Source organism: Ixodes scapularis, unplaced genomic scaffold (genome assembly GCF_016920785.2).
Source record: "Ixodes scapularis isolate PalLabHiFi unplaced genomic scaffold, ASM1692078v2 PGA_scaffold13__105_contigs__length_92229423, whole genome shotgun sequence".
NCBI lineage: Eukaryota > Metazoa > Arthropoda > Arachnida > Ixodida > Ixodidae > Ixodes > Ixodes scapularis.
The window spans coordinates 14,286,590-14,299,172 of record NW_024609839.1 but is presented as its reverse complement, the minus strand read 5'-3'; the positions used below and the strand labels follow the sequence as shown (position 1 = coordinate 14,299,172).

Below are 12,583 nucleotides of genomic sequence, written 5' to 3'. Positions count from 1 at the left end.
CTGTTTAAAGCCTGGTTGGTAGAAAGGAGCCTTCGCCTCGATCTCCTTTCGTCTCGCGACGACACTGTTTAAGTTGACGGCGCGAGTCCAAGCTCTCTTGCGACCTCAGACCTCTTCCGGCTGGGATTTCGATCCACCGTGCGAAGTATGTCAAACTTCTCTTTAAAAGAGAGTGCTTTTCTTTTTCGGGATGTCATGGCCGTCGTCAACGCGCACGCACTCAGAAACGGCACTGTTCACGCAGTCGAGCTGTCGAGCGGAACAGAAACTGGAAGTGCAGCGTCCCGGCGTGCGTGCGGCGCGTAAACAACTCGCGCCGGAGAGAGAGGACAGACGAAAAGAAAGAGCAAGAGAGAACGAGCGTTTCGCAGAGCTCAGCAAAGCCTAGTGAGGAGACCGGGAAAGAGGGTGAAAGTAGTAAAGGTAAAGGGAAGGGGGGCGCCCGCGTGCCGCGCGGCCGCGCGATCCGCGCTGCGTGGTTCGGCTGCGTGGCACCTTGGCGCACGGCGCGCCGAGGCGCCGCGATTCCGGCACTTTTGGACGTAACAACCGGGAAAGCAAACGTAACAGGCAGGAAACTAATACATGTATCTCTATGGAAGTAAAACGGGACCGGCGTTTTTGAACGCAACGGACAGGAAAACGTATCAACCAAGAACGTATCAACGAGGTTCTACTGTAGTTTTCGTTCAGTTTAGTTTCATTTAACCGAAGTAAGGAAAAAAAGTGTTCCGATTAGCCGAACATTTTTATCATTAAATACATAAGAGACCAACCAAAGGTACCTACATAGTTTCGTTTATGCATATTTTTCATTTAACTGAGTTTCAATTAACGGGAGTCCACTGTAAAATAAGCTAATTTGCTTTTTTTTAAAGCACTGAGTGCAATGAACAAAAACAAAATAATTAGTGCAGCACTTTAATTTCAAAATAATTAAAAATAGCAAAAAAAGCCATTTCAAGAGGCTAAAAAGAGTTCCTTAAATTTTTCATAAATATAAAAATATACATTCTAACCAAACCTAGATAGTTGCATTCTACATATTCTAAAGTTTATGCATGTCAAATATGGTTGTGATAGGGCAATATTAAGAACAAAAATTTGCACAAACTGTGAAGATGGTTCAAACTTGCATAAAAACAAAAATATGTTCAAATGTTACCGTAGATGTGTAGCTATAGTCTTTAGCGATGCGGGAAAGCAAATATTTTCTTTATAAATTTCCATGAGAAATTGAACCTACGGAAGACTGCAATGGAGAGGAGACAGCTACGCTTACTTGTGTGTCTGTGTGGCAGGCAACGTCACAACCCGAAGAACCATGCGGAGAAAAACTGCTCAAATTCATGCCGCTCTGGGTTGCCTGGAGGTCTTCAAATGCGTATTTTACTAAATGTGCGGCCATAACCAGCACTAATTACTTCTATACATGAAATACAAAGATTCAAAAATAACACAACGTCATAAAACCCCAAATCAAATTTTTGCAAACTATCGCCTTTTTCCACACGCACTTTCCCTTGAAAGTTTTCATGTCTCAGTCTGGCTCAACAAACATTCCTGCCTTTGCTCCATTCTCGGCAGAACAGGAACACAGAAAGGGAGTTCTGTAGAAAATACTTACCTCGCTCCTATTTGTTCACATGGTTGGAGTTTCGAAGATGCTATTTGGTTTATCGCCAGTGCATACCGTGTCATCTTCCTTTACTTGTTTTTTTTAAAAGAAGCAGTGTTTGAAGATCAGTTGTCCCAACTTGATGGCCCTTGCTGTGCACAGATGGCTTGTGATGGAGTCTAGCTATGCACCACAAGAGTTCAAGCCCACTGAGGGATTCCACAGGTATGCATCACCTTGACACAATGGCTGCGTTCCAAATCTTACCCAAATGGATCCGAGTTATTCTGGTGGGTCGTGTCACGTGACAACAAACATTAAAAAGCGCTGAACGCGGGTAGGTTTTGGAACACGAAGGTACCAAACCCTTACCCTGGAGTAAGGATGAGTAAATTTTGGAACATGGCCCTTGTTACCAAAGGATCTTAGGAAAAACACAAACCAAACTTTTTGTTTCAGGGTGTCAAGGGCCATCCTGGTGACGGACAGGTCGCTTCTCCCAGCTGAAAAAGAGCAGGTGACTATTGCAGATTGTTTTTTTTTTAAATTTTTTTTTACAATAGCTGTCATGGACTGTTTTGTCAACTTGAAATGGCGGATGAAGGGCGTTTGGTGTCGATATCGCCAAATGCTCGAAAAAGGAAACCTGCTGCGGTTTTCTCAAGATTTGATGCCGGGTCTGCTGATTGTGAAGCAAGCTCGCTACCACTTAGCCACGCCAGCTGCTTTGATGCGCTGCCTAATAAACCGCATGTGTTAAAGGGGCACTCAAGCGGTTTTCGGAGAAGCTACTTTTTGGTGCGATGGCGTTAAGGAAGTGTCAGTGAATGAGTGTCTTCAGTTTTAGAAGGCAGAACCGCCTATTAATCACGCAGGAATAAAATATGTGTGGACTCTTTTCTGTTCCTGCGCCGACCAATGAAATTATCGTATGTTCGAAAATTTTGGCGGCCTTTGCAAAGTTTTGCTAAAGAAACAATTTTCAGTTCATTTAGATATGTTGTGCATGATAATTTCACAAGACGTAAAATAGTTCTAGTTTAAAATATGCGATACTGCAATTATCGTTTCACAAACAAGGGACTACGTTTTCTCCTTGCCTTCCTCCGCGGGGGGTGAATTTCCCGTTCCCTCGGGATGCGCGGAAGCGCACATATTATGAACTGCAAACATGGCGTTGGTGGTGATCGTCGACCTGGACGGCGTGGTGAAAGCTCATTGTTCCGCATAAAAGTGCTATCCTTGACTGAACTTTCGTCATGTGTCGCTATGATAACCCAGCACGTACTTGAAGGGAAGATCCACCTACTCGTGTGGCGATGTCGTGGCGGCACTCGCAAGACAGCAGAAACGCCCGTGCCGTCGTGTTTGTTTACTTCGACTACAGTCGTGCTTTCTAAGCATTTGTGTCCTCGAACATAGCCCGGATTCTTAATTTGGCGCATTTCATGTGTGTGCTCAAGCTCAAGGTATTACTGGCGCGTACCGTATAAAGGATGCGAATTTTCGAGCATTTTCATCACCGGAAAAAAGTGATTAGTGTTAGCAGTCCTGAACGCTGTCACGAAATCATATTTCTACGTTGCTATGTCGCTGCTAAGATTACATCGTCTTTTATAATCATAGAAAAGGCGTGTGGCGATATTTGTACTATTGTCAAAGTCGTGTATTAGAGTCATGATCGTCTAAGACGGCGTACTGCGTCTTTTTCTGTTCTTTTTTTCATCCACTGTACCCTGCAAGCCTATCATGAAAAAAATAATAAACCTTTAGGCTATAGAAAACTGGCTGTCTATATTCTGCTATGGCATTGAGCGGCAGTGCGTCCCCTTTTAGAGGCGCCACTGAAACAGCTAACGGCGGCGTAGAAGCGGTCGCCGTGCTGACGACCCGCTACGCTTGTTGCAGTGGTTGGTGGTTGCAGGTGCGCGCGACGCAGAGCGGTCTTTTCGGTCGCTCCGGTTGCAACGGACGCAGTCGTAGGTAACGCGCTTGTTGCAAATGTCTGAACCAGCCTTCCCCGTCCTCCCGAGGCGAAAGTCAACGTGGCGACATCGTTTTACACCACGTACCAGAGGTTTGCTGCTATGCCAAACGTCTGTTTGGTTACAACTTGCCCCAAACGCAAATCGAAAAACACCCGAAAAGGTATGCGTTTCATCGTCCTCGGAACCCGAACACGACTCCGAAGCGCTGCTATCGTTCACTTCGCACATCGGAATGGCGTCATAGAAAATCATGCCTAGGTCGGCTGTCGCCGAAGAATGTCAACCTCTAACGGCGTCAGGTCCTCGAGTCTAGAGAACTCCGCCATGATCGAAACTCGAATGACAAAAAAAGTTTGGCCGGTGCGGCTACCTAGGGATCGCTGTGCAACGGAACATCGTCCAACGCCATTGGCCCGAGATCGTTTTGATAAGCATGCGATGACCAATGAAAGTGGTTTCGTTTTCGGATGGATCCAAGGTTTGGCGGCCTTCAATTACATTTTTATTAAAGAAATATACACCGTATGACTATATTTTTTGGTTTTTAGGGATGCTTAGGGCGTCTAAATTCAGTTGTCATCATCAAAACACAAACTCAAAAACCACTTGAGTGCCCTTAAGGACAACTGCAGATACGTGTCTCGCACAGCACCCGCCATACTTTGTTTCAGCTTAAGTCCAGTCGCAGCCAACGCTGCAAGCTGATGGGACCAATAAGTCAACTTCAGAAGCGCATCATCATGTTGTTTGTTGTGTCTGTGTACGTGTTTTATCATCGCTGAACCAATCGTAAGCAGGAAAGGTCCAGTGGCTTGTGCTTTTGAGGCTCGTTGATCAGTACCTTTAGCTTGTAGCGTCGGCTGCGCCTAGACTTAAAGGCTGACTTACAACCTCGGCTTTCTTCAAGGAAGATAAGCCTCTCAGCAGTCCTTTCTCCTAAGCCGCGAGGGGAGCCAAGCTGGGAGAAGTTAAAAAGCGGAGAGGCTATAGGAAAGGAGGAGGCAGGCAAAAGTAGAAAGTTTGAAGTGTATGTCGTCCATTGAGCTAAAACAAAGTATAGATTGCCCCATTTGCGGCGATGTCGCATCACGTCACCCGATTCTCACGCCGCGTCAGTTATAGGGCTTTTTTGAGTATAAAATAAACGAGTTTGTCACCGTCCAAGCAGGCAGTGGTTCGTCCATGTAAGCCGATGACTGCAGCAGAAGAATTGGAGCGCATCATCGCATGGTCATCGCAGGTTTACTGCAAGATGCACCAGGATGCAAAAGGGTTCAATGAGGTGACTGTAGGCTCAGACAAGCGGCACTACATTCTTGCAAGTCCATCCTTAGGCATTGTGCTATTTGACTTCCCTTGTATAGTCTTTCGCAGGTTAAGAAAAGCGGGACAAGCTTCCCCCCACAAAGCCATCCACTCACTGTTTCTGCTTTAGTGGAGCAAATGCTGGGGAGGGGGTGAGTGGAGAGAGGGAAAAACAAATCGAGCAGAGAGCTTTCTGGAAGGTTTTTTCTGCTATTCTAAACCTGCAAAGACTGTAGGAGGAACAAGAAATGCTGCATGCAAGCTATATCTCGCAGCTGTACTTATGCGGAGAGCAAGTGGTCTGCTCCTTGCTCATGAGTTGCGGTGACATCGGAACAACGCCGAGCTCTGATTGGCTTTGATTGCAAGGATAGTGGGTAGACCTCAACGCTAGATGCCTTGAGATCTACCCACTATTTTTTTCATTCGGCCAATAGACTTCGGCGTCCAGTCGTCATCGCAATTCCTGCGCAAGAAACAGACGAATTTCCACTCTGCATAGTAATGAACCTTGAAGAAGTGTCCCAACGCTTCAAAACCTGCTTGGTTTCTTCTTCAGGGGTGACTGGATTGCAGGGGGAGCAGTGCTATGCTCATGTAATGCAATCCATGTGGTGTGTTGTTTGTTTCAGATCACGTTGCTCCGGGTGCCGAGGAAAGACGGAGTCGGTTCGGCGGTGCTGGTCCAAGAAATGGGTCCGGGGATGATGGTGTGCCCTGCCGGACTCTGTGAGAACACCTTTCCTTGTCGTGCCAGAGCTGTCCAGAACCGGTCAGACTGGCGCCGTACCTTCCAGAGTAGAGTCCGCTCACTATGCACATTTAAAAGATAAAAATTCACTCAATGCAGGCCTTTACGAGGATTTATTGTTCAAAGTCGTTCATTATGATGAGGGCGATTGATTTTGGGAATGACGGATTATGATGATGTCTGCATGATTGACACAAGCTTCTGTACATTTAAATTTGTAAAGAGACCATTCTTTTAAGAGTGTGGCGTCCGAATTTTTTATGTGTAGAGCATGCATGTGACAAGTGTGGACTACGTTCTGGGTGCAGACTATCCAAGGAGAAAACTTTTCCAGTCGAAATTAGCCCCCGTGGACTATGCACCGGGCATGGACTGTAGTCCCGAAAATATGGTGAATTTGCGCAACCTCGTTGGGCTCGAGTGAACAGGGGAACCTAAAGAGAAACTGAAGCAGTTTTGTATTTGAGGAAAAGCACCTAAATCGTCTTCATTTGGCCTCCAGGATCACAAATATCAAGATTATGTTTCAATTTGGTGCACGGAGGCTGCAGAAATTAATTTTTGAAGTACCGCCAAAGCCCCTTCTTCCCGGGGCGTGACGTCATATTAGGAGTTTTCGGAATCTCCGCTTTCGCGCGTCTTCAGCGCCTCTCAAAGCTGTGCACCTGCACTCTCACTATATTTAAGAAGGTCGGAAAGAGAGGTCACAACAGGTGTCATTGCGGAGGAACATACCTGGCAAGCTTGTAATTGCACGCGCTGCCCACAGGAACGACACTCGCTTGGTGGCCCAAATATCCTAGTTTGACGTCACGACTGGTCAGAGGTTTTTCGTGTTTTATCGCATTTAGTTACGTCTTCGGGAAAAACTAACGTGATATTCAGATTCAGGGGATAAAAATATGTCAAAATTTACCTCTAACTCATTTTTTTTTTTTTTTCGAGAAGTGTTTTAGCTTTTTTTTAATGGTCCACCATTTATTGTAGAAATATCAGCAGGTGGGGATGAGTGCTGTCTCGTAAAACCAGCTTCGCTCGCAGTCGTGGTTCACCTGACGTGTCCCAGCGTTGGAGAGGACGCGGAAGAAGACCTGGAGCCCGTGGTGAGGCTGCTCTTCAGCCAGTCGTCGGACGAGAGTGAGTGCGCCTTCTTGGAGCACCTTGGGTGCACCTTTACAGTGGGAGCCGCCATACAAAAGAAAAACTGTGTCGCGATCACACGGTAAGCCTCGTGTCCGCTCTTTCGATCGAAGGTGAAGAAGAGACGAGACCCCGAGCCCTGTACCTGGTCTACTTCAACTCCGAGGACACCACGGGGAGCCCGTTGAACCGGAACTGCCCTCCCGGCTTGATCCTGGTGTCCTCTCCTGGACCTTACTTGGACTACGAACGTCCGGTGAACGAAGTGAGCCTTGGCCTTGTACTACTGTGCGCAGAATGCGTTGCTGAACGCTGTGTTTGGCGGCTTTTTGTACCTCCCGCGCACCTGCATCGTTCCCGAAGTGGCAACAAAATGTGTCGAAGAAGTCGACAACTTATGGGCGGGATGTCTTGATCCCGGGGGTTGGTCTTAGAAGCGCTGGCGAGAAGGGAGAAGGAAGCGAGCGTCGTTGTCGTCTCAATTTCTGGCTGCCAAAAATTTTCGAACTGTCAAAGCGGAGCAAGCGTCAGACAGATCCTCCTTGGCTGCCATGCCACTGTCGGAATGGTGGCAAGTGACAGCGCAAAACAGTTGCAACGTGCAGAGGCGTAACTCTACGAGCCAAAAATTGAGACCCTGTAAAGGCACCAGTCAGATGCGGGTTCCGGCTACCATGCTTGCTTGCGCTCATTCTTGCGTTGACGACGCAGGTCCAGCGTTGTCAGAAAGCTTCTGTAGAGCTGCTCATTATCATCAGGTGGGGGTGATGAAAGACTGTTGTGCTACACGTGTGCTTGTCAAGCGAGAGCACCTTGAAAAGGTGCAAGCTTGCACTCGTAGCTTTTGGAGAAGCATGGTTAGAAGTCATCCCATCTACAAACAGCCAGGAAAGGCTCAGTCGTGCTATATGTTGTTTTTTATTGGTGGTGGTTTCATGGTTCACGAAGCTGGGTCGCAAAACTCGTCAAACGCAAAGTTGAGGCCGAAGTTGGCGCAGTGGCAACCCCGAGCCCCCGCCATGCTTTTTAGGGACCATCCAGCATGTTGGTCGCAGCTGATAATCTTTGTCGTGACGTCACACGTATGAACCAGGGTTGTCTCCGCACGCTTTCTGGTGCTGCTCTTGTTTAGTGCCTAGGGAGTGGTAGGGATCCTTCACTCCTTCAATGAAAAACGTCACGAAGATAAGCGGGTCTGCGGGTTTGTGAGAAAAGAAAACTTTGCAGTATTCTTTCAGCTATTCCCTTCGCTACCTCATATCGCAAAGAATTTTTTGTTTTGGACGAGTTTAGCGACCCTGGACTGTAATTGCCATGGGTCAGTAGTATGTGATCTACTACAGTAGAGCCTCGTTAGTTCAGAGTCGGTCGGATGGCAAAAATTATGAGATTTATGCTGATGTGCGAATCATCCAAAAATAAAAGAAAACGACAAAAAGTTGTGCGCGAAGCCTTGAATCTTTAAGGAAACATGTTACTCAAAACGCGTCGTCAAAAGCAGAGCCTCTGGTCAAAACGAGAGAACATCACCCGAAGTAGTCGTCGATATGGGACTGCCGCATTCTTTAATTAGCAGCGCCGATCGTCATGTTTTCGAAAAGGCTAACTAGGCGCAACATCTCAGAATCACCGCCGTTACATTCCACAAAGCTGCAGACGCCATTCAGCAGTTGTATAACTTCCCCTAGATTGGGGGCCCGAGGCAGCTCATCATCGTCGTCGATCTCTGCCGTCACACGGTCAGTGATTTTGCTCTCAAGGTCCGCGTAGCAGGTTTGCTCATTCTCTATAATGTTTAAGTACTCTGTGAACCTCATGCCGACCGACTCACCGTCACTGTCCTTAATGCGGGAGCAAAGCTCCTCTCTCTGATCATAATGTAAAAACAGCGCAAACAAACACGGACGAAGGAGAACAAACACGCAGACGGGACAAGCGCTGCTTTACATTATGATATGGGCAGCGCTCGTCCCGTCTGCGTGTTTCTTCTCCTTCGTCCGTGTTTGTTTGCGCTGTTTTTACATTATGATCAACGAATACCAACTAGCCCAAGTCTCGACATTAACTCGTCTCCCTCATCATCAATCCTAAGGACAACACTGGCAGTAGCGCTGGCGGTATCTGCAGTATCCTCCTCCTCCACGGCTGGTCGTTCCTTCAAAAATCCAGCGTGTTCTAAGCACCTCTTGATGACTTCTGACTTCACCTGTTTCCACGCATACACGGTCAGGCATATAGCCCCAAGAAGATCGATGGAATAGCCCTTGCCATTGTCATGGGAGAGTAACTTCTGCTTCAAAAAGTGGTACAGTATAGACCACTTACAACGTAACCACTTATAGTGCAGGAACGGGTATAACGCGGCTTTTTTAATCCACCGGTTCGCCTCCCATAGAACTCCATGTAATTACATACCGCTTAAAATGCAGGCGCGCGAAGGGAAATATTGGTTATAATGCGGTTTCTGGAACAGCCTGCCAACCGCACCGACCGACCGGTGCAGCGGACACGCTTCCCTGTGTGACACTAGGTAACGGCGCTAGCCATCGCAGGGCAAGGAGGTTGCTCGAAGAAGCGGGGAGAAGTGAAGAGAGAGGCTTCAATTGCCATAGCAACGGAGGGATGCACGCACGTGTCGTTCACGTGCGTGCGTCTCTCCGCTGCGTTGGAAACAACCGCTACGACAGACCAATCGCAGGTCGAGAAGTGTTCGTGTGCGTAGCATGCCGGTCACGGGCCGGCTTCTTCAGTCCGCAAACATGGTATTTGTTGTGACCAACGTTACTAGAACATCGACGTAGACGGAGTGGTAGAAGCTCATCGTTCCGCGTGAAAGCGCTATCCTTGACTGTGAATTTTTTTTGTGTGTCGCTATGATAATCCAGCACGTACTAGAAGGGAAGATCCACCTACTCGTGCGGCGATGTCGTGGCGGCACTCTCAAGACGGCAGAAACGCCCGTGTCGTCGTGTTTGTTTACTTCAACTACAGTGGTGCTTTCTAAGCATTTGTAGCTTTCGAACATCGCCCAGTTTTGTTATTGGGAGCATTTCATGCCTGTGCTCAAGTTAAAGGTATTACTGGCGCGTACCGTATAAAGGATGCGAATTTTCACGCGTTTTCATCACCGGAGAAAAGCGATTAAGGTTAGCAATCCTGAATGCTCGCAACGTGCGTCCGCAACCCGCGACGCCGTTAAAAGGCTGCGCCAGGCAAAAGTCGCTCATTTCTTTCAAAATGTGTGACACACTTGAGAGAGAAGTGTACTAGTCTGGTGAAATAAAGACTTTGCTCAAACTAAGCTTTATTTTTCATCTAACATAAAATAAATTCTTTTACAAAGGTAAGTTGTCTGATGGCATGTATTTTGGCCTGAAAAATTGATGTTTTGGTTATAGCGCGGTACCACTTATAGTGCGGATTTTCGCGACATACGTTACATGCGGTCTACACTGTAGCGATAGATCTTCCGTGTATGAAGGATAACAGCTTGGTCCATTGGCTGCGATATGGGATGTCGTGTTCGGTGGGAGGAAGACCAGCTTGATCGCTATGAGGTTCTGAATGTCACCATGGCCGGGACAGTTACCAAGGACGAAAACAACTTTTCGCCCTGCTGCCGCAAACTTGCAATCATGGTGTCGCACATACTCTTTGAAGATGACTGCTGTGACCCAGGCTTTCCTGTTGTTTCGGTATATGAGGTCATTGGCCGGTGGAAGCCAAGCATTCTTAAAGCATTGTGGCTTCTCTGCTTTTTGTAGGACAAGGAGGGGCCGGGGCAGCTTGTGTTCGCCCATCATGTTCGCATCGAACATGATGCCTGTTTCTGCCCTTTGACGTCGGTGTCTTTTGCTGCAAATGTTTTTGTGGGAAGCATCTTGTAAAAAAGGGCTGCTTCGTTCAGATTGTAGACTTCCTCTGCGCTGTACTTGCTAAGAAATGGAGTCAAGGTGTGCTTTATCCAATCTTCGACAACAGTCTTGTCTGCCCTGCCGCTCTCACCACACACCGTAAGGTATGTCAAGTTGTTCCATTCTTTGAAGCGGGAAAACCATCCGTTGCTGCACTTGAATTCTTCATGTCCAAGTTTTGAAGCTAAATCGTTGGCCTTCTCTCGCAAAATTGTGCCGTCGACAGGAAGGTGTGCTGCGGTGGCATTCTGAAGCCAAGTTATCAGGGCAGCTTCGACGTCCGGGTATGTGGGGAATCGAATCCGCGAACGCTCTGCAGAGTGCATCTTGCTGTACGCCTCGATGATCCTTGCTTGGTTCTTCGGAATGGCGCAAAGTGTGGAGATCGGCATCTGGTGCTTCTCCACGAGCTTCGTTTTTGAGCACATCAATTTGTTTGCTTTTTCAATGAGGCAAACCTTTTGCTTCAAGGTTAAGGATTTATACTTGGGCATCTTTGGCCTGTGCACCTCGTAATGGCTGAACCACGGCAGTGCAGTGACAAGAACAATGACTGACACCCGATATGGTCATGAACTCCACGTGAGGCGAAAGCCGAGAGCAACTAGGCCTACCCAAAACCTGTCAAAGCCCCAAAAAACAAAGGACTACTAAGTGCATGGACCAGCAAACAGGAAACGGAGCAGCGAAGACGTGCGCCATGTTTGTTTTTGCTTCCAAATCTGGATGCCAACTGGCAGCACCTAGCAACTAAAAATTGAACCTGGAAGACCAAATCGGCGAATTAAGCGAGTAGGCACGCGCGGAGCGCTCATGTTATCCAGTCATATTTTAATGAGAAGTCATTGGATTGTGGAAATTTTGCGAATTATCCAGGATTTCAAATAAACCGAGATTAGGTTCTACTGCACTCTACTTGCAGCACTATTAAGTATGTGCCAATCATAGTGTCATCACTTTGCTTTGTTGCATCGTTTACTTGGTCGCCAAATTATTAGATAAATAATGGCATAATAGTATCTTACAAAGCAGTTTGTTTTCACTGGGGCTGGCATTGGAACTTTGCAATGCAAATTCTTGTCCTTTTGTCCTGCAGGCCATGGAGGTCTTCCGTACCATGTACGCCAACGAGGAATTCCTTCCCCGTGCCCCCGACCCCGAAGAAATTCTGTTGGAGTACGAGAATAACCCTGGAGATCACGAACCACAGGAAGACGGAAATCACGACGAAACCGCGTCAGAAGGGAAGGACACCGACAAAGATGGGCGTGGAAAAGCTGAGCCTGACACACCGAACCAGGGCAAACCGGAGCAGGCAAGCAAGGAGCTAGAAGACAAAGAAAGGGAACCAGAAAGCGGCAAGGGAGACGATTCTAATGCTTCAAAACGTACAGAGAGTTTGTCAAGTCCCAGCAATGCTAGCTTCTCGGGCGACTCCTAATAATGTTTCTCGCTCCCGTCGCCATTGTTTTTTGTTTTTCTCGTGTCTTCAAAATGTAAGTTATCGCTGGCGATACCTGAATGATTTTTTCTTCATGGGTGCTACTTCTTGTTCTTTTTTTTTTGGTGGAGTCACAATAAACATATTAAGGTAATCCTTATTACAAGTGGATTCATTAGAAAGTATGAAATGTACATGCTCATATCAGACAAAATGCAGAGGAACAGTAGAACTCGAGCTACTAATACAGTGACTTAAAACGAAAGAAACACAGAGAAAACGAAACAGACGACACAAAAGCTGTGTCGTCTGTTTCGTTTTCTCTGTGCTTCTTTCGTTTTAAGTCAATGCAGATCACCAACACACTCAAGTCTTTGATTACTATTACAGAAGAGCAAATATGCCAACTTTTCTTGACCCGGTTTG

At 47.1% G+C, this 12,583-nt stretch overlaps 1 protein-coding gene across 2 annotated transcripts in view; it reads left to right on the top strand.

The window, feature by feature from the left end:
• Window positions 1-12,317, top strand: part of LOC8041958 (rab proteins geranylgeranyltransferase component A) — a 33,999-nt gene extending 21,682 nt beyond the window's left edge. Inside the window, exons 11-16 of one of the 2 annotated variants that reach the window (XM_029983998.3) lie at window positions 1,781-1,843; window positions 2,078-2,135; window positions 5,544-5,640; window positions 6,704-6,799; window positions 6,916-7,067; window positions 11,813-12,317. In XM_029983998.3, coding sequence (XP_029839858.2) covers window positions 1,781-1,843; window positions 2,078-2,135; window positions 5,544-5,640; window positions 6,704-6,799; window positions 6,916-7,067; window positions 11,813-12,157 — 811 coding nt within the window. In that variant the 3' untranslated portion in view covers window positions 12,158-12,317. The remainder of the gene's footprint in view (window positions 1-1,780; window positions 1,844-2,077; window positions 2,136-5,543; window positions 5,641-6,703; window positions 6,800-6,915; window positions 7,068-11,812) is intronic. The other variant, XM_029983999.3, reaches the window with a different exon arrangement.
• The last annotated feature ends 266 nt before the right edge of the window (window positions 12,318-12,583 follow it).